This window comes from Lagopus muta, chromosome 2 (genome assembly GCF_023343835.1).
Source record: "Lagopus muta isolate bLagMut1 chromosome 2, bLagMut1 primary, whole genome shotgun sequence".
Lineage (NCBI taxonomy): Eukaryota > Metazoa > Chordata > Aves > Galliformes > Phasianidae > Lagopus > Lagopus muta.
The window spans coordinates 63,619,762-63,644,790 of NC_064434.1; the positions used below are offsets into that span (position 1 = coordinate 63,619,762).

At 39.4% G+C, this 25,029-nt stretch overlaps 1 protein-coding gene across 1 annotated transcript; it reads right to left on the reverse strand.

The window, feature by feature from the left end:
- Positions 1-1,541: 1,541 nt before the first annotated feature.
- On the reverse strand, positions 1,542-19,125 carry RAB32 (RAB32, member RAS oncogene family). Its single transcript, XM_048937073.1, has 3 exons — positions 18,752-19,125; positions 4,579-4,856; positions 1,542-3,075 (listed from the first exon to the last, which is right to left on the reverse strand). The coding sequence occupies exons 1-3, from the start codon at positions 18,978-18,980 to the stop codon at positions 2,926-2,928; spliced, it is 657 nt and encodes a 218-aa protein (XP_048793030.1). The 5' UTR covers positions 18,981-19,125; the 3' UTR covers positions 1,542-2,925.
- Positions 19,126-25,029: the final 5,904 nt, after the last annotated feature.

A 25,029-nucleotide genomic window follows, 5' to 3' on the forward strand; every position in this document is an offset into this window, starting at 1 on the left:
TTATGAATGGCATATTCTAATTTGCAAAAGATAATAAAAAGTAGCAAAGGACCTCTGTTCATATGAAAATACTGAAATGAATCATTTTACTACATTATATCCTGTACACATAAAATAAATGTTAGACACTTTAACTTATTAGCTTGCTAGATGTTGTCTAAACTTGCAGATATCTTTCCAAGCCAGAGATTGTGTTAATTAAAACAGGGTTCCATATCTACTATGATTGATTTTTGTTGTTGGTATTGCCTGAACATCACTCAGGCTCAATTTCTCCAGTCAGTAATACATCAAAACTACTATACAGTTTGATACTCTTTGTCATACTACATTCATTTAGAATTTCAGAAGCTAGCTGGCTATACACAGGAGAAGGAAATCACTTAAATATAAACAGCAGTAGCATTTCAAGCACAAGTCTAGATCTACAAAACTAACCTACTCAGGGTTATATCGTCACTGACATGACAGTGAAGGTTCATGCATCCAGGTAGAGTCCCAAAGCTTCATCCTGATTTTCATTCTGCTATAAGATTGAAAACTAAGAATAAGAAACAACACAGTAGGTGCATGATTAAAAAAGACAAAATAAAACCAACAACCTGACATCCACTACATCTAGCAATTCCTGCAGTCAGGTAGGCATTCAAGGAATTAATGTTACGAACAGTCTAGTTTTAAATACATTAGATAAAGAACTGGCCTTTTTCTAGTAGTAAAAAGCCTTCCTGTCATTACATGGGTCCATTAATCCTACTGATTTCAAGCCAGTTGAACATGAAATCCCATTTTATCAAAAGTTTTTAATCACACATTTTGATTTATACAAGCATGAAGCCAACAGGCTGTGCAAATGCTCCACTAGTTATGTTTTAAGTCCAGAAGACAGCATGCTGGAGATTAAGTGGGCTTAAGTGGATTTACAGTCCAAGTTAACTTGTTGTGGAGAGAACAGGAAAATTACAGTAGTTCCAGGTTAACTAGGACAGTTAACAACCCCAACAAGGAGCAAAGTCAGCAAACAAAGAACACAGATAGGGTGCAACTCACTTTTTGAAGCTTTGCTACTTTCAGCTTTAAAGAAAGTTTGTAATTAAACTTGAAATGTCCAGCTAATCTGCACAAGCAAAATGGATGTATTCTTTGTAGTGCTACACAGTGGGAAGATGAGATACCATGGACATAATCAGACTAGATAAACGCTCATGAGGACAGTCAGGCATTGAAACAACTTCCCTGCAGGTCATGTAGTCTGCCATTGAATGTTGAAGACCAGAATACTACACAAAGGCCTTAACAGCCAGGTATGGCCTTACTTTGAGGATGATTAGAAGGGTTCTTAAGTTCTTGTCTAGCCTAAATTAATTTATAACCCTCAACAAGTTAAACCTTGTTTTAGTTTATGCCATTCTGTTCTGTGGTAATCTAAAAGCCTATAACATAACTATTGAAATAAATATTTTCATTGATACTTGAAAACAACTTTATTTAAGGTGGCACATATGATGTGAAGATTCATTCAAAAGCATACACCAACAGGAGAAGATGCCCAAATATATTTATTTGTCTCTTAAAAAATATGTTACTGTTTAGAAAAGACAACAGCCTAGGTAATTTCAATACAGATTAAAGTATATCCCATCTGGCAAATACTTCATGCTGATGTTTACTTAAACATCAGTACCAGACAAGCAAGCAAAGAATTATTTAGTCAGTAGCAGTGAAGTACCGAGACAGAAGAAACCCTTTAAAATTAAGAGGAACTCTAGAGTGTTTCAGCCTAGCAAAGCCAAAATTCCATGAAAATGACCAAGAACTGAAGTTCTCTACTCCTTTTAATCTTCATCTGCTGCCAGAAATACATGGGTTATAACAAGGAAGTAAGCATCTCAGTAAACAGAGCTACAAACTGGTAAGTCAGTTCACAAACTCCGAGTAGTCAGAAGAGTGCAGCACTGTTCTAAAATTAAAAAAAAGGAGGCGGGGGATTTTTGACAAGCTAGAAAGATCCAGTTCAATTATTTTTTCCAAGGCATCTATTCTTATTCAAAATATTTAGAACCATCTCCAGAAAAAAGGAAAAAGCAAGTTCATTGTCATAGGACAGCAAGATATTTTACCTAGTCTTGCTAAAGTTTTTTTGTGTTAATGCATGAAGACGTCTGTATGTTTATTTCTAAATGTGAGTACGAGTGAATTACCATAAATATGACAGAAATCAACAGTATTGATATACTTCACAAGTAAAGTATTAGCTGAAAGTAACACTCTTTAAATAGCTGAAGATGTATTTTTGTTAGTATCTACATAGCAGTGCCTTTCCATTAAACACAGTCATTCACCTTTACCTATCTTGTTCTTACAGTGGTGAAAGCAGCCTTTTCCACTTGATCCTGGTGAACACACCAATGATGATATTGGCCCCTTCAAGACTTCCAGAAGGTCTTGATCCAAGAGAGCTAGCAAGGAGACAGACCCTCATAGTGGAGACAGATATGTGCAAGTATAGGTGAGAAATCAGGCTAAAGCAGGGCATTATTGGTGACAAAAGAAAAATATTCAGAGGTGCAAGTGACTGTTCAGCTAAAGCCATGAGTGAGTCTTATTTGGAATGTAGCATATCCTAGAATGCAAAGTAGACACTGAACGTTGCCTTTGTTCTTTTTTAGGAGTGTAAACACTACCTTATGTTCCCAAGTAAGCACTAATTAGATTTAGATGAAGCCACTCAAGCAAGAAGAGTGAGAACTCACAAGATACTCTTACTTAGCATGAAACTGAGTATGTAAGCACCCACAAGAATCACCTGTTCAGATAATACCAGACACCCCACATGGATTGTCACAATGCAGCACCATAGCAGCAGTTTGATTTAAGGAACAGTCTTGCTGCTCATTCCATCACATTTGTCAAACAGTGGTAGTATTAGCAGCACTGCGATTTACTCTCTGCTTTCAATGGGTCTAGGTCCAGTTTTGGTTTCCCCACATCATTCTCTTCATTAGGAAAGGTTTTATAGTTGGCAAGGATGTTTTCCACCAAGAATCGAGCAGCTTCATCTATGTTGATGTTGTCCTAAAAATAGGAATGCAAATAAGTTAGTTTGTTGGATTTTTTTTTAATTTTTTTTTTCTTTTAAAAAGTCACACTTCCCTGTTAGAAGCTGGCCAGATATAAACTTCTCTAAAGCCACCAGCAGAACACAGGTAGCTTAGATGCAACACAACTGCTCAAAATTTTGCCTTTTGTAGAAAAAAAAAAAATAAATCATTGGAAAAGTTTAGTAAAGCTATTCATCCACCACCATACATAAAGGATAGCTCGACTCCAAAGTATTGTGTAGCCTGGGGATAAATCATCTATGTTCAAACAATTCATAAGTGCCAAGCTGCATTTATGCATCAGGAAAGATAACAGGCAATTACACTGCTTTTAGTAGTGCATGGCCTTTTGGGGCCTACTCTTCTTTCTACTGCAGTATGAATGAACTCATTTATCAAAAAAGATCTTTTGAATCAGCCCCAAAAACCCAGAAAAGAAAAAAAAAAAAAATCAAGGTGCCTCATCCACAATTTCCTTATGCATGCTTTGAGAAGTATCTTAACCTACACTCCAAAAAAATGTGTATGCAGAATACCTGAAGCTATATTTCAGCCTAGTACCTTAGTCAGTGTGCATCTCTATTCCTTATTTTAAGGTGGTCAGGAAGAGATTTGTTTCTTGCCATTCCTCTTACAGATCTTTGAAAAAAATGCATCATCAGGTGCTAGAAATGCCTCTGACATAAGTACACTTTATGCCAGTTTGTCAGCAGCAACCGAAGGAAGCACACAACTCAAGGGAAGAGAAGTATCTTGAAGTTTATCCTAATATAATGAAATTATCAGCCAGTAACTGGCCCTGTCATACACATCGATGCTTGAGATTAAAGGTTTTTCAACACGAAGGCAGTCAGGTTAAAAAGCTGTTGATTTTACTTCCAACTAAGCTACTGTAAGCACATATGCACATTGGCTGAGTTTGATCAAAACATTTGAAACTACTCAAAGGTAAGCTTTATTGGAGAAAAGCCGCTGTCCCTTAGATTGTTTCTCTTTAACTGGGTTATTAGATTTTCCCTAGTTCAGTCTTGCCATTACTTAAAAAAGTAGAAAGTGGTTTAGTGTCATCATCTAGGTAGATAGTAGCAAGTGAGCAGATAGCTTTAGCTGGAGTCTTACCATTTCCTATATGCACCAGAGAAGAAAAAAGCTGCAATGGGAATTCTTTCACTCAAAGATGCAGTGGTTTTTTTTTTTGTCAGATCAAAATTTATTAGCACTGACATCTAAAGGACAACACTGATCTTAATGCATGCAAGACCAAAAAAATGTATTGAATTCAGTTAATGTTTCCACTTTACTGTTGTCTGAACATAAGATGCAGTTCAAACTAAAAATGCTGTAAGCCTTCCTTAGCAATGAACTATCCTGAACACCACTTCTTCTGAACTGTCACTTCCTACACCTGATAAATTTCCTTTCAATATGACTATATTCATCTGCTTTCATGCCAATAGGAAGCACACTTAATGCTTACCTTGGCAGATGTTTCAAACCATCCAATAAAGCCACCTTCTCTGCAGAACTGGTCCATTTGAGAAAGATTCTGGCTGCCATCTTTCTTCTGGTCACACTTGTTTGCAAGAAGAACAGCAGGGATGGGGCTGCCATTGGGAAGAAGTACTTTACTGTCCAAATCATGCTTCCATTTTGAAACAGCCTCAAATGTGGAGCCTCTTGTGACATCAAAGACCACAAAAGCACCAACTGCTTCTTTGTAGTAAACCCTTGTCATATTTCCAAAACGCTCCTGGCCTGAAAAGGAAAGAAATAACAATTTTTATGTACTTGCATTCACCACAGTTTATGCTAAAGACTATCAGGTTAGTACATACAAGTTCACAAGTTCAGTCTTTAGGTCTTCTAACAGCTTACACATTGTCTCTTCCATCCTATGTAAGGTCATAGCAACAGCCAGTATGTACTCCCCCATGTGACAAGTTGCAATTGCATGTGACATGCAAATGACAAGTAAGCTTTAAAGTATAGTTTTTAGTAGTGCCCTTTGAGAAGTAATGCCTAAAAACACTATCAGCACAACTAGACATAAGTCATTCTTCTCACAAAAGAATCTTCTTTGTGATTTAGATGTAAACCTAGCCATTTCAAATACACATTTAAGAAAACACAACATTTTCCTGGAAGGCAGACAAGGCTTTCTGCAAGCACCAACGCAAACAACTTTCAATGAATCCTCTGAGTATCTTTTGAAGATATTTTCCCTTAGGGAAAGCTTGAAAGGAGCCAGTTTAGTAGTTCATAAGCTTTTCTTAATTATTTTTAAGTCAGACCTCTCTGTAGTAGTTTCTAATTACCGAAGCCCCAGGATTTGGTACAAGGTGAACAGAATAGTTAAGGCACAATCATTCATAATAAAAATTTAGAAACAAACGAACCATCAGAAGAAAAAGCTTTTTTTTTTTTTTAAAGTAACATACAGTTCTTGTTGTCAGTATACTCAAGAAGTAGAATTAATGCCAGGTTCACTATTTGGAAGGTCAGATTTTCACACTAATGCTTAAGTGAGCACAAGTGTCAGGTGTGATGTATGAGCATGTCACTTTAAATTTGGACTACTAAAATGGTTTTCTGCTTTGTTCAGAAGCCTCTACTGGCAGAAGTGATTCCAGCTCTATGTTTTAGTTTTACAGTATATTTTCACTTCAGCTGTTAGCATGTATTCTGTATGTTCTAGAATACTAAATAACGATTTTAACTTGGAACATCATTGTCCTTTCTCCCCCCACAATGACATTCAAGTTTACCTTTGATTTGCAAAGACTGTCACCAAAAGAAATAGGCATTATCTGCTCCAAAATGAATCAGAAGTCACTAGATGAAGGAACTTAACAGAGTACACTATTTTAAGGTCAGTATATTTCAGATTAGCTCATCCCCTGCAGACACTTTCAGTGAAGACTAAGTATCTGATAGAATTGCCCAGAATCAGTAGCAGCTTCCAGAGAACTATGAAGATCTAGGAAGAAGACTTCCATCCCCCGTACAACCTCAAAGTACAATGGTGCAAGAAACAACATCACAAACCAATATTTTAGGGAACAGAAGCTAAACAGGAATTTAATCACTAGCAGCTGAGTATCTCTTCTGTGATCATAGGAAGCAAGCACAAAAGAAAAGCTCTTCCTTCCACACTCAAATCTCAAGTTTTGATGCAGGATTTCTGCCCAAGACTTTTAGGACCAACAAGCTGGATACCAAGCATGTATCTATGACTGTCACTGGATGAGGTGCATTCTTTCTGAAGTGTCAGAAAAGTTGTACAGAAGTAATCTGCCATAGTGGAGTTACTATGTGTGAAAATTGTGCCAAATAGTACAGGAAAATGATCGTACCTTAGAGATGAAAAAGCTAAAAGTGACTAGATGAAACTAGACTTAGTGTCTTGTGCACAGAACTGTGGGAAAGGCCTGGAGTGTAACAATGTGGTTACTACAGGAGTATGGAAAGAACATAAGGATTAGTCATGCTTGTAGGTGTACTGCTTCGATTTGCCTGACAGTAGCACAGACATTTTTCTGTTTCAGAGGTTCAGGCCAAGCTACAGTGCAGTCGTGGACAGAGGTTATGTCTGGGGGTACAAAAGTGGCTGCATACAGTGCAGAGTTCTGTATTCTCTAACCACAGAGTTTTCACATCTAAATGACTCGGCACGCATCACCATATTTTCCAGTAATTGCAACAGCAGTAAGTGAAATAATTGCATAATGTCCTGCACTGGCAACTAGTTCGGTTCCCTACAGTAGCATCACAGGAATTCAGCTTAGTTTAAACCTGTATTAAACTTCAGGAGCTTTTCTTGATTCCCAGTTCAGCTCTGTTACAATATCAGCTAAGTCAAAAACTACATTTAAGAAAAGACTTATAGCCTAATCTGACAATAGAAACTTTAATTTACTACAAGAGATGGGTAATCACTAAGAGAATCAAGAATTGCCATCCTTTTCTTGAAGTTTATTTATGTATACATAAGCACCTATGTTCCTATAAGTTTTTCCCAGTGAAAGAAATACACAAGGGAATCCTGCTTAGCAGCATGACTTACTGTGGTTTGGCTTTTCAGTGTGCTCCTACTATTAATGCTGATCTTAATTACTGATTACAGGATGGAAACTGAAGCTAAGAAAAGCAATTTAAGCGTGCAAATGACTGCTGGATATGCACAGTATTGGGTATGTGTGGGTTCATTCCTCCAGAAGGATTCTCCTATACCTAAAGCCTTAATATGCCAGAAACCAACTTACTGACAGCAAAGTGACCTAAAATTTTTCCCAGCTATGCTCTGTGCTGGGAAGGTAGGTTTTGGTTTATCTGACAATACCAAAAGCATAGAACAAGTCCCCCCTACTTTGTATGATCTAATTTTCCTAGTCAATTCTGAAGCAATGCTACTCTGAGAAACCTGGGCTGTGTTAGATGCAACTAAGCCCTTTTCTTCACCTAGAGCACTACTACGAGAAGTAGTCTAACTTCTCTCTTGGAAGAAACTACCAGTTATGACATTCTCCAAAAATTGTGTCATTGGTGAGGAAGGAAAAGATGACCATGTGTTAAAAAGGTCTGACAACTGGAAGAATTGTGAAACAAATAGTTTCTCTTGCTGAAGGCAGGCTATTGACAGACTACTCAGTGAACGGCCAGAATTCAAAATCTGATTTTGAACACATCTGGCAGTTCAGCATCAAGTAATCCTAAGCTATACAAGTATGAGTGAAGTGAAGAGTACCCAGAATTGAAAGCACATCTAGCTGAAGAGTTTTGCTTCCAGTCCGCAAGTAACTTTGAAGATCATTCCCACTAGTTTTACCATTTTTTCCTCACTGGACCCAGTAACAGTTGTCAATATCTGATAAATAATTAAGTACTCAGCTTGTAAATAAAGCCAAGCAGCTGTTGCTAACATTGTCCTTTAGAATATTGAAAGGCATTTTAAGGCAGTGTAATAAGAAATAGCCCATATAAGAAATAATCTATAAAACCAAGCCAAGAGATCCAGCTATACTTCTTTCTTCACAGTAGTGAAGAAAGTCAAATGTTAGAGTCCTACTGAATCAATTCAGAAAGTTCAAGATCCATAGAAGTTCCAACCTGCCAGAGAGTTACAGTTATACTTTTATTTCAACAGTAAAAATCTCAAGTATAGTTTTAAATATTGCAGACTTCAGTATCACAGAATGCTTATTAAATCATAATGAGCAGACTAGTGTTAATCTGGGAATACCTGAATTTTCTCCTTCCTTTGTGAGAAGGATCGACCGTTCACCATGACTCTCAAGAGTCAATGCGAGTCATGTCACAATTTACAAAGGGTGACACTACTGAAAGCCTAGTTTAAAAAGAAGATTCCTTAGCTGTCTTGTCTGTAAATGCTGGGATAAAGCTCCTGCAGGTACAGAAATACTAATTTTAATCCCTATAGAAGTTTTGAAAGAACCTCCTGCTCAATGTTTCACAAGTCAACACATTTGGAAATACATAAGTATCTCAAAGTTGATACTCATTCAGTCCAAAACAGTTCAGTGCTAGTCACAGCAGGAATCTCTTAGATAACAATTCTGCTACAAAATCAATATTGATCACAGTGAGCAGTACTTACGAAGGACAACACTTGTTTCCTCACAGACATCCAACTTGCACTTCCAGAGGCATTACCCAGCTTCTAGAGTACAAAGCAGTAGACAACTTCTTCCAAGGAAAAAGCTTGTACACAACTACCATGATATGATGTATAAAGCAGAAATGCATCAAGCTTCACTACAGTACAAGTTTGTGTACATGCATGAAGAAAATAGATCAGTGCAAGTAAGCATTCTGGATGTATGTAATAAAAAGCCTCCTTTAATGAACTGTGAAAAAAAACGGTAAAACCAAAGTTCTGTGAACATTTAGAATAGACTCAATGAGACCAGCACTATGCACAGCCTTTGGTAGCTGAGCACACCAGGAAGTATGGTCCTACGTCCTTTTAGACTTCACTGAGCATCATCTCAGATCCAGAACACCCATCACCAAGCCAGAAAAGCTCTAATGCGACTGTCAGCACCATGGCTCACAGGTTCTTGCTATCAACTATTCTGACTACAAACCATGTAGCATGCTAGCCAAACATGTACCTGTGCTAGTATGCTGTATGGTACAGTCTTCAGTGTTGAACTCTACAAATTAGTTGTCTCACTAAATTGTCCTTAAATTGGTTTGAAACATTTGTTTTTACTCAACCCAGACAGGAAAGAATTGAAAAAAAAAAGTTTACAGCAAATGAAAACCTTTCTTCCTTGTCTTCCCTCTCCTTGAAGTAATGAACACTTTCTCTCCTGCTTCAGCAGTGCTGCTGGAGAGATTAAAACCTCAGGCTTTCCAGATGTCTAGGTCAAGCTCTGACATATTATCAGGGGAACATCTCAGTGGCAGCTCCTTATCTAGAATGCCAACTCTCAGCACAGTTCACATCACACAGTATGGTAGATTTAAGTTACAGCACCATCCAAATGGGTTGGGCATGCAGCCCAAACCCATCACTAATAGGTAAGTTTTGAATGGGACAGCAGTTCCAAGTCCCTAATGAGATGTAGGCAAGAACAGACTTCACTTTGAATGCCTGTTGGTCTTACAGCTAGATGCCAAATGCAAGATAAGGATGAGGATGTATTGCCCCATTCTCCAGACAGTTGAAACACATTTTAGCACCACCAGATCCAGGTATGTGCTGACTGGTGGGGGTATTCTCTAGCAAGATATACAAATACATTACTTCCAAGCCACCCACCACTGCTGATATTATTTCCCCCCATTCTCTCTCCACACCAGGACAGCTTGTCCCAGAACTGTCTCACTCAATTAGAGCAAATCTGTTACTCAGCAAAAAGTAGGTTAAGCAAACCACTATCAGTTTTACAGGACATGCTCAAGTGACTGCCTGCTTTTTCACATAGGCAGCAGCTGTACATTGTGAGAGAACAGGGAGCCAGATTCCAAAATGGTCAGTACAGGCTGTCTTTCCATTCCTCATTCTTACCCACATAAGCTATAAATGCAAGATTACATAATGTTTAAACTAGATTGGGCAGCTCTGGTAGATATTAGGAACCTGTAAGTTATGAAAGCTTCACTTTTACTTTTCACCATTGCGAAAGTAATATTTGGTATTTGTGGTTCTGATGACAAATGTTAAGAGGTTAAAGAAGTGAGAACAAGAATATTGCATTTTCTTATATTAGGCAGTACTACAAAGTTTAATTGCCTGCAACTCCTGCATTTTACAAGAAAAAAAAGAAGTCCCAGATAATTTTTTGAGTTTGTGGTACCTTTTCTTACTAAAGGTCTACACTAAACTACTGATCACTGGAAGGATAACTCCCTGAAAGTAAGCAGACCACACCCCTCAGAGAAAGGCTTTCCAATCAAGAAATAACCAACCAGTTCACCCCTACTCATCTGACACCAATCTTAAATAGAAGAAATGACCTTTGGTACTCTAGTTATGTTTACACTAGACAGTACCATGTTGCAAAGGAAGTTGCAAGGTGTAGTTCTGTAGAGCGAATGTTCTGATCTAATAACCAGAGTATACCAGATGCTATATGTATACATAGTATGTATTTGAGAGATTTGATCAGAACTACTTGCAGTCATTGAAACCACTGACTGATGTCAGTTCAGGGGTAGCTGCATGTTGCTTAGGTCATAATTTGATGCGTTTTCACATGTTTTTAGGAGTCTGTTTCATTCTAAAATGTTAGGAAGTAGTTCACACTAAAGTTTCATTGCATAGTACAGCCAAAAATCTGAACTAGTCAGACATTAGCCTTCCCACTTGAGAATTCTGGTAGATAAGCAGATAGGTACAAATGCCAAGAAGCTAGACACCCGATTTCTGTCAGGAAAATTGATCACATCTACCATTCTTACAGATAGTAAAAGCACACTATTCTCTTCTAGAAGGTAGAAAAGCTAAGTAGGAAGAATTCTTCCTCAAAAAATTTCACAGCTCTCACAGGGAAGTTTACAGTAAGACTGAAGCTTCTTTGCTGCTTGTAGTCCTTGGATAATCCAGTGAGTTAATATTGCCTGAGATCGTTCTAATAGCTATCTAGTAAGTTTTGAGGCAAGACCTTGCACTTATGATTCAGCTAGCTTTATCCAGCATCAAATACAGATAGGAGTTTGACAGTTTGTACAAGAAAGCCTAACAGGCTTATTTTCACTTCCTTTGCTTACATCTTTGATGAACAAATTGAGACAAGGAAGTTTCCAACTAAGCAGTAGGATTTTGTCCCATGAAAAGTATAGCTCAGCTAAGCTAATTTCTAACTAGACATCAAATATAGTATATGTAGAAAAATGGCTGGTTTCTATTTTACTCTAACTAGGCTCATTAAAACAAGTTAACTGCTAGAGTTAAGCCCTCCCCCCCCCCCCCCCCCCCCCCCCCCATTTGTCTCCTTCAGTGCACTGCTATGCACTGTGTAGTTAGCAGTGATGCTGCATGGGCAGTGTGGCATTTCACAACGCAGGACAAGTCTGAAGTCAGTTTGTTTCAAGAATGACTTTATCATGAGACTAAGAAATTGTAAATCCTAAACCAGCCAGTGTGTCATGATACAGTGTGCCACTGGAATTCTCTATCAAGTAGCTGCCACTTTGCTCTACCCAGCTCTCTATTCCAGGAGCATTTAAAGAATAAGTTCCCATAAGCTCTTAGTAGTGACACTTAAAGGCTTTTTAAAACATTACTTGATAAGCTGCCAACATTCACACAATAAGTAGTATTTGCATTTACAGCTAGCCTAGAAGCTATCACTACCTAAAGTATGCTACACTTTCTTAGCCATAGTTAGAATGTTTATTTCTAAACAAGCTGTATAAAACCCTGACATCAAAGATCTTAGCACCACATCTACCTTTATTCTGCACATCTGTAGCCAGATGACAACTTCAAAAATTGTCTTACCAACATGAAAAGCACGTTGCACCTCCCAGTCACTGCTTACTGCTGTTCATACTAAAAGTAATACTTTCAATAATTTCAATGTCAATAATTATTCCTACTTTCATAAGCAAACAGATTCCTTTATTGCAAACTGCTTCCTCTTGACATGGCATGTCACACTTTGGAACTTCTAGCCTGAGTATTTGAAGGAGACCATTCACAAACTGTAAAGGCAGATCAGTGAGCTCTGCTGGAGTTGAAGGAAAATATTAACAGCTGCTCTGAAATTTAATTCCAGTGTCCTTGATTGCTACTGCAGGGAAGAAACATTTTATACAGAACACCAAAACTTTTTTGAGCCAGGCTGCTAAAGTCACCCATCTTATAAAATAAAACAAAACAAAATTAGTTTTGAACACATCTGTAAAGCACTTGCTAACTTAAGTTGTACTTGTGTACATCCACTGCACTAACAGCCAGATTTGGTGGGCACATAAAAGTAAAAGGCCAAGTGGGTGTCAGTAAATAAGGCAAAGTTACAGACATTCTGAAGCTGGAACTCTACTGTAAGGTAAGTTGATAAAAGTCCATCTGCATCCCTGCAAACTACACAAAGAAAAATGTAGTGCAGGCTACACCAGTTTATTGCTGGAGATTAATACAGCTGACTTGTCAAATAGCTTAATTTCTGAGCAGTATTACATGAATGGCAAGAACTTAACCAACACTTGCCTCAAAAAAACTTAATAATTTAAGTTAGTGGATTTCCACAGATTTATAGCTTTAATAACTTGACCCAGAAATTTGTTATGTTATGAGACAAATGCTATTTTTCTTCCCATTTGCTTTCTCCCCTCCTTCTTAATGAATCCATCCTTTGTTCTCTTTGAGTGCTACAGAAGTATTTTTATTATGGCTTTGTACCAAATGTAAGACACCTGAACAGCTGCTAATATGATATGAACTTTATCTACTTGAAAATAAGACTGAAGTTTTATGTATTCCACAGTGATTAGAAGATCAATGACTAAAATTAAGTGATGTTTTCATTGCAAATATAAATTAAGAGTGCTTGATGAAAATCAATACAGTAATCTTGGCTTTAAGCGTGTACTAGATCAGCTGGACTTTTAAGATCACATTCCTAAACCTATTACTTGCAGGATAACCAGAAAAGCCTATGAAGAATTTCTAAGCTTATTTCCAAGACGCTGTGAGAACATCTATCAAGTTTTCCATTTAACCGAAACCTAACTGAACAGTCCTGTCTTGCACAACCAAAGTCACTGTGCCCAACTGCCTAACCCCAGCTTCAAGACTAACATTTCCCACGTGCTTGCAGAATTTCTACTTTTAAAAACCAGCACAGAGGCTTTTACAAGTTTAGTTTAAGACAACAGAAGCAGTACTTTGCAGTGCTATATAATGTACTCAGCAAAAGAACCTTCAGCTGTGAATAACCAGTATTCCACCAGCAGAGCAAGGAAATAGCTTTATTAGCAAGACCAGCATCTGTCACTCATGTCACTTGTTTGTGGTGCACAGGGAAGTCTGAAAGCTAGTAGACGCAAGAAGGAACAAGTTTAACATGTTTAGCACTAAATTGGACTACTTCACTGCAGAGCTGCAAGTAAAGCAAGTCATTGTCAAGTGAAAGTTCATAAACCTAATCCTGCTGTACCAGAGGAGTCACAGGAAAGGACACCCACACAAGATTTCCCACAGCAGGGTGGTTTCAGGAAGGAAATACACAGTGTATCTTCAGCTCTGTTTCTTGTCTCTACTGCTTCTGAGAAAGCATTTCAATGCCTTTACAGATGAGCAGGTCTACATTCCCCCTAAAAAATTGTCTGCTAGCCTTTCATGTCTTCAGCCAACAGTAAGTAATTATTCTTTCATGAAATGTATACAGGCAAGAAGCATACCAAGATCAGTTATGGGTCTTTCAGACCTTTCTGACTGATTAGTCTGAACTTCATCACAGAGTACTCCTGACAGCCTTCTGACCTACCTCACCTATTCCAGAGTGCTTCCATCTTCACATGAAAGCAGTTGTATCTGGAACCTACATCACCAGGTAAATCAAAAAATAACTTCAGACCACTTGCCAGTTTTTTAAATGAAGCTCTAAGCTCCAAGTTTTGCATCCATTTCTGATATTACTATTTATGTACTATTTATGTATTCTCTTCCTTACACTTCCTTACTACACTCTTCCTTACATGTTCCTCACTCTTAGGAATATCTAATGAATGCAAAAGCGCAGTTATGGGCAGGTCATGCCTAGACTCTCAGCCTCCACCCTAGGCTCACTTCCAGACACGAATAAAAAAAATTAGTTTATACTGCAAGAAACAAGCTTGTGACCTAGCACCTTGAAACAACCCGGCGGTCCTTCAGCACCTCAATAGCACAAATGCAAAACAAGAATAAACTAAAGCATACAACTGCTCAAAGTTGAAATATTTTTCACATGGCAGCTTGAACATCTTTTAAACACCACCAGCAAAACATGTAACAGTGCAAAGTTATAGTTCACAGAACACGTAGCTGCAAAGTACATCACCTCTACAGAGGAGAGATCTAACTTCACTGGGACAGTTTGATAATCCTTGGTATCTAGACCAGAAGGCTTGCATTTTGCCTTTGTTAACTCGCTCTGCAAATCCTTCTTTTAGGTCTCTCTTCCCCACTGTGAAGTGTGTTTAAACTTTTCCCTTTCTTTCTTCAGCATCCATGGATTCCTGCACTCATTTTCCCATTTCTCATGCTTTCCCACAGATAAAAACAAGTTAACTTCCAAGTAAACTGAAAGCTTAACATCTATTCATACACTTAAGATCAACTGGTCTTCATTGGAGAAGGGTTATTTCAGGCCTTCAGCTTAGCATTTAAGGAAAATACTTCATGTGATTTCTCTATCCTCTTCAAGTCAGAATTCAAATGTTTTCAAGGGTACAGACAAGATGTTAGTAACAAATTTGCATGCTACATGTCTTACCCATTGAAAATTTGTACCTAAGTATTCTAAGCATGCAATAAACAACTGTCCCTATTCTGTTCTGACAGTTCCATTGCTACACTCTTCCAGAATTTTGAACTTTTTCAGAGAAATTTTAATGATTTCCTGGAAAAAGGATACCATAGCCAAAGCTAATGCAGAATGCATCAATGCCTCGGTGAAAGCTATTTAAAAAAAAGCAGCTTTGTCTAGCAGATATTATTAGTAACATTCATGAAGGAAAGTCAAGCTCTAGTGATTACCTACGACTTTTACCATTGCTACCCTCCAGACAGTTGGACATTTTTATAGGCTGATGTGAGTGACAGTGGTAGCCAACACGATTATAAAGCTAAAGCTACCTAGTCACAGCTCTTACTATTTAAAATCAAAAGTATGATTGATTTAGAGGAAGTCCTTGAAGTCATTTTTCAACGCAGTTTAAAGTTTCATCGGTATGCTGTATTCACCTCCTTCACTGTACTGTGGTCAGGGGAGTATACTGATGAAGACAGCATGTTCATCAAGTATGAATCTCAAGCATACTGAAATAGTTTAAAAACTTCCCTATCATTAAGATGCCTTTGTTTTCGTATCTCTTTGCCACAGTGACTCATCTCTATCTCCTAGATATCTCATGTATTATGTCCTTTGAAGAAGAGGGTTAATCTTTTAATACTTTCAGAATTTATCCTGAAAGAATTGCTAAGCATAATTTAACATGCTGGGATGAAAACAACACAGTAATGCCCAAGGGCAGCTAAGATTTAGAAGTTTTGCTCCTGTACAAACATGCATATAATCTGAAAGAAGCTGAACAGAATATTCCATGCAGCAGACAAGATCATTTGACAGTGACTGACAGTAGTCTCTCAAGCTTTCTCATCTCTATTGCTGGAAAGGCTACAACCTGTGTCTATATAAACAAAAATGCCTGAGTATTTACAGAATATGGAAGTATAGGTACAACAGCACCCTTCTTCCTTTTAGCACCCAAACCTGCAGGAGTCAGCCTTCCCGTTGTAGGATACAAAGTAATGCAATTTTCACCAGAAGAAAAGAATTGGCTGACTATAAAATTGTCGGGGCCTATCAGGCAATTACATGGATTTATGAATAAAACCTGAGCTAGCACAATAAATTGAAAACATTCACAAACCTGCAGCACTGCAATACACAGTGCAACATTCATCAGTTTGATGTCTGGCTACATTCACACCGGAAGCCAGCACTGTAGCTGCATTATAATCCTTAGCTGATGGAATGAGCAACACAATTCATTTCTGCCATTGATTTACCTACAGAACACAGCTCTGAGGAAAGCTTTTGATGATGGACCTAACTACAAGCTGACCTAAGGAAAAATAGCATACTTTGCTTAAGGGCTTGACTCATGTTCAGAAGCCTTTTTAAGTACATCAAACTCAATTCAGAGCACCAGCACCACATTGCTTGCAGGGAAGTCACATGAAGTGTTACTTAGCATAAGATTTAGATCTGTTCAAGAGATCTAAAGCTGTTTGTCTGCATATACCAGCAGACAAAATTATCTATGAGCTGTTGAAAGACAGAAGACAGTTGCACTAATGAGTTAAGAGGGAATGACTATCATATGCTCGGATACTTTGTGACACGTGCTTTAGGCAACATACCCTAGGACAATATAGAAGCCATCTTCAGCCCAGTTCTTTCTAATCACTTCCACACCCTAAGGTCTTTAGAAAGACTTGTGAAGTACAGACTGAACTGCAGAACACCTTTCCAGCTCAAGTACACTTGCACTTTTAGGACTATGAAAACCCTCACAGATACTAAATTCCCCTTCTACTTCAGTGGTTAATACTTAAATGGAGACCTTGAGTTCTAGAGAATTCTGAACTATTGCTGTGAAACTGCCTGTACACAGTCCAATTAACAGCAGTAGGAGTGCTTTCTTGTATTCTTAGTCTTCCAGTGGAGAAGGGCCCCCAGACCCTTAGAAACAGAACAGTTAGCCTACAAGATTCAACACACAAGTCTGGATTACAAATAGAAAAAAAAAAAAATCACTGTATTTTGGGTTATTTTCGTAAGGGAAAGATTAGCCAGGAGCCTTACAAGAAAGTAAACATCACACCAAAAACATCATTCAGCTTAGTAGGACATCACCTGCATCCATTAGCAGCTATTTTTTTCCCCTGAACTGTAGAAATCATACCTTAAAATGATAGTCTTAGTATTCCAGTTAGCCATCTTAAAGGGTTTAGAGGTAGTGCCTCTTTGCAGTAGGACTTTCCCAAACTGAAAGTTTGAAATTTGTAATATTCGTTACAAGTACAGCTTTGTTACATGTACAGCTAAGTTTCTGCTTAGCCTGTTGAAACAAGTCATTTTGGCAGAGCACGGTCTACCCCAGTGTCAGAAACCAAGGGCTGAGAAGAATTTAAACAGCTGCCTGCCAAAAACCAAGACCCTGGAACAACATTATCTTCACAACTCCAGACTTGCTAAAACACAGCCAGAGCATTGCAGCAGCTTGCACCAATACTGCCAATTTATTGGAAAAACTTGAAGTGTGATTTGCAAAAAAAGAAGCCACAAGAGAAGTCCTTCCAGTATTTCCCCCTCTTGAAAACAATTAATCTTAGTTTTTCCTACAGCAGAAAGACCTACCATGTGTTTCAGCACATTACAGTAAGAAGCAAGCCTTTCAGCATGAGAATCATAGCTGAAGTGTTTTAGGATGATTTTTAAAGCAGAAGCAGCTGATGCAGACTTGCAGCTGGCTTGGCACAGAGATGTATCAGCTGTGCATTTCCCTTCCCTTTCATGAGCTTCCACTTGACAAAGGAGTGTGTTCGTGGAAATAGCAATTACCAGTTGTTAGCCTAGTATCTTTCAGTGCAAGTTTAGAGACAGTATCTGAAATAAGGTGTTTTCTTATGTAAGGAAGTGTTCTTAAGACTGGAAAGAGAAAAAGGGAGCTGCAGGATAAAGGCCAGGCTACGTAAAAAGACAAATGCAATGCCAACTTGAAATGGTTAATGAGTCGAGAGAACACAGGCTTCTTAGGAGACTACAAAGCAAAGTTACATTTGCCATCTGTCATTTAACACTTAAGCATAAGCATTTAACTATGATATGTACACAGTTTGGTTCTTTAAGATGCAGTGGCATTACAGAGTAGTTCTTATCACGCATAGGAGAGGAAACAGGGCTTTACTGTTCTAATGCCTTCTCAGTATCTTTTTGACACACATTCAAGTGCAGAACAGAGCATAACAGAGATCCCTCACCCCCTGCACAAGCCAGGAGTCACAAAATTAAATTTAGATTAAGTATGCTACCCTAAACCACTGAAAGGGAAGCACAACCTTTTGAGACAAGTTCTAGTAACTGGAATAATTCCAGCCTGCAAGGTGAACCTACTGAGCACAACCCGCTTGGAGGAAACACGTTTCCTCTAGAAGCACGCAGAGCAGGAGCCATGAGACAGCAGCTGTGAGCAGCCAGAAGTAGAGCAGCTTTTTGAGGAGAGCTGTAAGAGCTCACAGGGCACCCGCAGCCTACCGAAAGTCAAAAACTCCTTTTCCCGACGGAAACTGAGCACTACTCATACCTCAAAGGCAGAGCTGAGCATAACAGGGAAAGGAAAGCCACGGCAGCAGGCTTCAGAGCCAGAGTACACCTCTCTCCTCAGGGGCCTCCGTCCCCATCCCTCACCTGCGATGTCCCAGAGCTGCAGCCGCACCAGAGTCTTGCTGTCCCAGTTGATGACTTTGAGAGCAAAATCCACCCCTATGGTGGCCCGATAGTGCTGGGAGAAGAGCTGGTGCACGTAGCGCTTGATAATGCTGGTCTTGCCCACGCCCAGCTCCCCGATCACCAGCACCTTGAAGAGGTGCTCCCGGCTCTCCGCCACACCGGACACCGGCCCTTCCCCGCCGGCCATGCCTGCACGGCCCGGCCGCGCTGCCGGGACTGCGGCGCTCCGCCGCAAACTTTCCCGGCCGAGAACCAGCCTCCACCAACGCTACCGCAGAGCCGGCCCGCGTCGGACGGGGAAAACAGAAAAAAGGGGAACCTCGCAACCACCTGACCACAGTCACAGGACGCGGAAACTCGACGCCTTATAAAGCCCGGGGAGGGGCAGAAGGTGGGTCGGGCCTCCGGCTGGGGCGGGTCGCACTCGCGGCCGCGTTGGGCCGCTCCTGCTATCCCGGGCCGCGAGAGGAAAGGGGCCTCCTCCTGCAGCTCTCCCGGCGGGCCAGGCGCACGGGGGGGGCTGCAGCTGGCAGCGCGGCCGCGGGCCTCGGTGCCCGAAGGGCTTGGGTCGGTGAGGGGACAGTCTGCTGTCTGCGGGACAGCGCCGAACAGCTGAACGATCTCAAACACCGACAGCTGAACGTGTTGTGGTTTCTAATTTAATCATGTGTCGCGCTCTGGGAACGTACAGCAGGACAAGGAGTAAATGAGCGCACGCATTCTAAGAAATCAACATAAAATAGGTTTTCTGCCTTTCAGACTATGTAGTGTCGTCTGCAGGTGGCATTTTTTGGGAAAGGAGAAAAGGGTAAAGTGCGGGGGTGATCCTGTAACAGCGTGCAGCTGTCATGTGTGCACTGCAACTGCTGCCATGAGCAGCAGGGAAGTGGTGCTTGAGCATCCAGACTGCATGCGCATGCAAAAGAAAGAGCCCAAGTCAAGGCAGGATGAGGAGCAGAGGGATGACTCCAGCCAGAAGCTCAGTAGCTGCTGAAACACAGAAACGACATCATTTGAGTTGGAAGGGACCATTTAAGGCCGTCTAGTCCAGCCTCTCCGCGATGAACAGGGACATCCACAACTCAGCCAGGTTGCTCAGAGCACCATCCAGCCTGTCCTCGAGTGTCTCCAGGGATGGGGCATCCACCATCTCTCTGAGCAACCTGTTCCAGACCCTCACCACTTTTATCGTAAAAAAACCTTTTCCTTAAGTCCAGTCTAAACATCCTCTCTTTTAGTTTGAAGCCATTTCCCCTTGTCCTATCACAACAGACCCTGCAGAAGGTTTTGTCCCCTTCTTTTTTATAGCCTCTCTTTAGATACTAAAAGGTCACTTCAAGTCTCCCCAGAGCCTTCCAATTACCATTTGACCCTGCTTTGATAATACTTCACTGCATATACTAATTCCTTTGCTATACTTACAATTTGTGGCTTGAATAAAATAAACCAGACATTCTCACTTAGCTTGGAGTATGTACTTTCTTATCATACAAAGCTGATGCATTGAATATAAATGGAAGCAGGTGAAGAGACCGGCAGTATGCGATGAAAGAGCTAGAGGCTCTGAGGAAAAGTTGTATTTAGAGATTTGGGTTTAAAATTACTAATTTAAACTGTCATGCTGTATTGACTTCAAGACAATTTTTCTAATTAAAATTTACTTTCCAGCAGCAGCAGTAACATCAGAATATAAACTAAGGACAGATTCTTATACAGAAATGAGAGATTTGTTTGTTTGTCTTTTTTGGTTGGAGGATGGCATGGGCTAGCTTAGATTCTCTGTCAAGAGATGAGATAGACAAAAAAACTTCATTATTATTTAAGAGGTGGATACTGAGTATAGGAGACATTACTTCAGGTACATGTGTTTGAACCAGCATGGGTTCTAGTGAAGCTCTCCAACCATGTCAAGACTGACAGCTATCTGTGTGCATAGCCACAGTCCATGCAGACTGGAGTCTTGGCTGAAGACCTCTCTCTCCATATGTGCCCAGTTTCCTCTCTTTCTTGCAAAAACAAAGTGGGATGGAAATGCATTGTCACTTGTTCAGGTACGGATGTGTATGGGGTTTAATATGCCTGCAGAAGCCTTGTTCCCAGGTGAGATTTACACTTAGTTTCTTAGAAACATAGAATCACCAGGATTGGAAAAGACCTCTAAGACCATCCATCCAATCATCCACCTATCACCAATATTTCCCAATAAACCATTTTCCTCAGTACAACATCTAAATGTTTCTTGGATACCTCCGGGGTTAGTGACTCAACCACATCCCCTGGCCTTCATTCCCTACATTTCAGAGAGTTGTTATAGTAATCTACTACTGAACAGGAGCATGTCATAAATTGATTACTAGGCACGTTCTGCCGTTACACAGCACAGACAATTGTATATTACATGCAGTGTTCTAATTGCAGGCTTCTGATGCCATCCAAAGAAACCTAGACAGGCTCAAGCAGTGGGCTCAGAAAAACCTCATGAGGCTTAACAAAGTCAAGTGCAAGTTTTTGCATCTGGGTCATGGCAAGTCCCACTATCAATTTCCTTGGAGGCATTCACTGTCAGGCTAGACTGGGCTCTAAGCAACCTGATCTAGCTGTAGATGTCCCTGTTCGTTGCAGGAGTGTTGGACTAGATGACCTGTAAAGAGTCCCATCCAACTCAAAATGATTCTGTGATTCTGTAACATTATATTTTATTTTTTAATTTTTTATTTTTATTTTTATTTATTTATTTTTTTGTTTGTTTGCATAGATGGCAAGGAACTTTTAGCCATTTTCTCCCACTTTTTAAAGCCTACCTATATGCCTTATTTGTCTTATGTGCCACAGAAACTAATTACTGCCCCTACTTTCTTCATTCCTCCTCACTGTGTAAAATGAAGGGAACATAGATCATATCAGACAACAAACTGAACAGCTCTGCTATTACTAGTGAGCTGAATACAAGTATTTCAGTGTACTTGAAATTTGGTATCAACAATACTATAGGTTATTTTTTCTTCTTGCATACTGATTTTGAGAAATTAGAGCCAACATAAAAAACAAAGGAGTCTGTAAGTCATGCTCTGCTCACAGAAGACTCAGAAACAGAAACAAGAAAAATGTGACTGATAATTTTCCAAAATTAATAGTTTGATCAGTTCTAATTACGTTACAGCTCACCAAATAATATAGCAGTAGATCTTGCCTGAACCAGTAATTTGCCTTAATTTCATTATTATTCATTTCATTCAAGCTGGCGGATATCTGTGTGGAACAGCTTGGTAAAATCCAGTCATTCTCAGTCCTGTTATCACTGTTCTGCCTCTCTATGGTGCAGTGTAATCAACCGCGCATGAGGTTATAGAATAAAGTATAATCACCATCTGCCTAGCACAGGGGAGATAATCTTTATTCTGTCAGCTAAATTTTGGTGTCACTTGGTCTTTTACATGTAATTCTACTTTTCAACTGGCTCCACATTACCAGCTGAATGTCAGCAAAAATCCCCTACTGAGCTGGAATGTTGGCATCATGGTATGGTAATTGGGACTACATTATATTATATTGTTGCTTTCAATTGCTTACACTGGGAGACAAGGAAAAGGTTATTATTGTGCTCTTTTAACTAGCTTAGCTAGCTGGTTGCCTTTAAATAAGGTGCCTGTTTCATATTTCAAATAGTGATTGCAATTTTTTTTTCTTCCTTTCCCAGCACTGGAGATATCAGGAATGAGGAAGAGAAAATGCTAACCTTACAAAACAGGATTTTGGTCCCTTCTCAACCTGAATGCTGAAGGCTAGTCTGAATAAAATCTATCTAACATTTTAAAATTGCTGTCACAGGGCTTATTTGCTAAATTATCAACTTGTCTGCATTTCAGAACATGGGCTTCCCAAAGCAGCTGGATTTGAGGAAATAAAAATGTTTCTGACATTTAGTAGCCCAATGATCATTACATGATGAATACCAAAGGACGGTTAAAATAGCTTTTCTGTAAGAAGATATTTTAGTTTCCTTATCATTTGATCCCCAATGGTTGTTTTTTGTTTTGTTTTGTTTTTGTTTTTATCTCTTTTTGTTAAGACTGCCTCTTCTAATCTGTCCTGAGTTAGTCTATCCTCTACTTCTTCTACAGCATGATTTCTCCTTATGTCCATTCTGATTTCATCATACCAACAATAATTCTTTAATACCTTTATTTTTGTTTCCTTGTTTTCTACTTCTATTTCCTTTTCCACTAAATGTTTTGTATTTCACCTCATTTTGGGCCTTTCTTTTCATACCTTCCAATTTTTCTGAATTTCTTATTTCCCACAGTGAGTAAGGGATTCCTCATATTTCTTTTTGCCAGATGGTGATTAGTAAGGGGCAGAAGGTTCACTCAGTCAGCTCAAGAGGGCTGCTTGTTACCTGAAGAAGTGGGATGCATTTTGTTTATTCTCCACTGTAGCTGCTTTAGAAGTGAAATTCACAGTTGAAGGGGCAGTTAGGAGCTTGAAAAGTGGGATCAGTATGGCTCCTTGAAGATTTCTCAGAGTCCAGCAGAGGAAGCACAGCTGCTCAGCTTCTATAATTGAGTAGATTTGTGTGCAATGTGCTCTCCATGTACTTCTCTGATCAGGTATGAGATTATAGCAAACTTCCTCCGTTTTTTGTAGCACTTCCCAACAGACACAGAGGAAGAAAATTGGCATTGTGACACAGTGTTTTTGTAAGAGACAGATTGTACTACCTGGAGCAGTGTTGGAAACAGTACTTTCTTTTAACTGTGTTTTTCTAGGGAAATATCCCTAGAAATATCCTTGTCCTGTTACTATCCCCAATTTTATTGATAGCAACATACAAATACTAGACATTAAGCAAGCAAACAAGGTTGGGAGTTCCTTAGAAAAATACTGTTATGGCCAATAAAAGCAACAAATAATAAAACATGTGACCAGAGGATTGAATTAAAGTTACACTAAACTTATGTATGAGTTTGCAGTCTAATACACACATGCTTAGGTTTTACCCACTAAAAATATTCTGCTTCAGTTATCTGAGAGCACCCATGAACATAAAACTAGGATGTGTTAGCCACTCTGAGACTCCACTTCCTACATGTCGTTATGATATACTGTCATCTCCTGACAAATGTAACTGTATTATGTAGACTTGAACTTGTAATGTGCACACAGCCTACATATAGGACAATTCTACTTGAAAGATGTGGTTGTGGCAACACAGATGCCATATCTCTGTCAGTTGTAAAATGTGGCGTGGATGCCTGCAGGCAAAGCTATTGTTAGACAACCCTAAATACATATGGGAAAATCTAGCAGAATTAAAGTGTTGAGCTTTTATTAAAATCTATAAAATAATGGGCTATACAATGAATTAATAGCTGAGTGCTTTCGTCTGGAGGAGGAATAGAAACCTGCCATGAGGAAACCATGTAAAGCATAGTCTTGGTAAAATTCTGGAGAGAGACCTGGTAGCCTTGCAGAGAGGAAAGGATATTCTCCCTGAGACCAATTCATTTGTAATCTGGGCAAATAAAAAGTGCAGATCTTGGACTGCCATTTTTAGAAGGCAATCAACCTTATTTGTTCCCCATTTACAAGCTTCTTGTTAATCAAATTCTGTGCTACTCATGTAATCATGGATTCTGTTCTTTTGAAAAGGTTCTTTTGCCTTTGCAATAATCAGGGAGAGAATGAATACAGTACTTCTGGGGGTCAAAAAGTGACTGAAAAGACTGTATTTTAGTAAACCCAAGTCTAGATTTTCTCTACTGTCTTTTTTTTCTTCAATTTTGTGTATGAGAATCCTTTGCCTTCATTACAGCGCTCTGAGGAAGATAGTAGCTCAGTTCTCTACAACCAAACCATTGCACTGCTCCTAAATGCTGTAGACAGGCAGACTTACGGCAACATAGGAGTATTTGTAGAATATCATTGCAGGACTGAAGACAGAGAGGACAACAAATGACTGGAGTTCCGGGAAGTAAGACAGAACCAACTGTGAAATATTGAAGAAAGTATTGTTGTGTGTAGGGTCAAAAACCTCTTTCTTCCCTCAGCAGTTGTTCACTCCAGTTTGTCAGGGGACCTTATTTCCTCAGATTCCCTCAATACCTTTTCCAATCTTCACTAGTCATCCCTCACTTTGTGCTAAATAATCTTATGTCATGTGCCGGAAGAGAACAGTTTTTCCATGTAAGTCTCTTTTATCCTTTCACAGGGCCTCTGTCTGGTGTCCTCCATAAAGT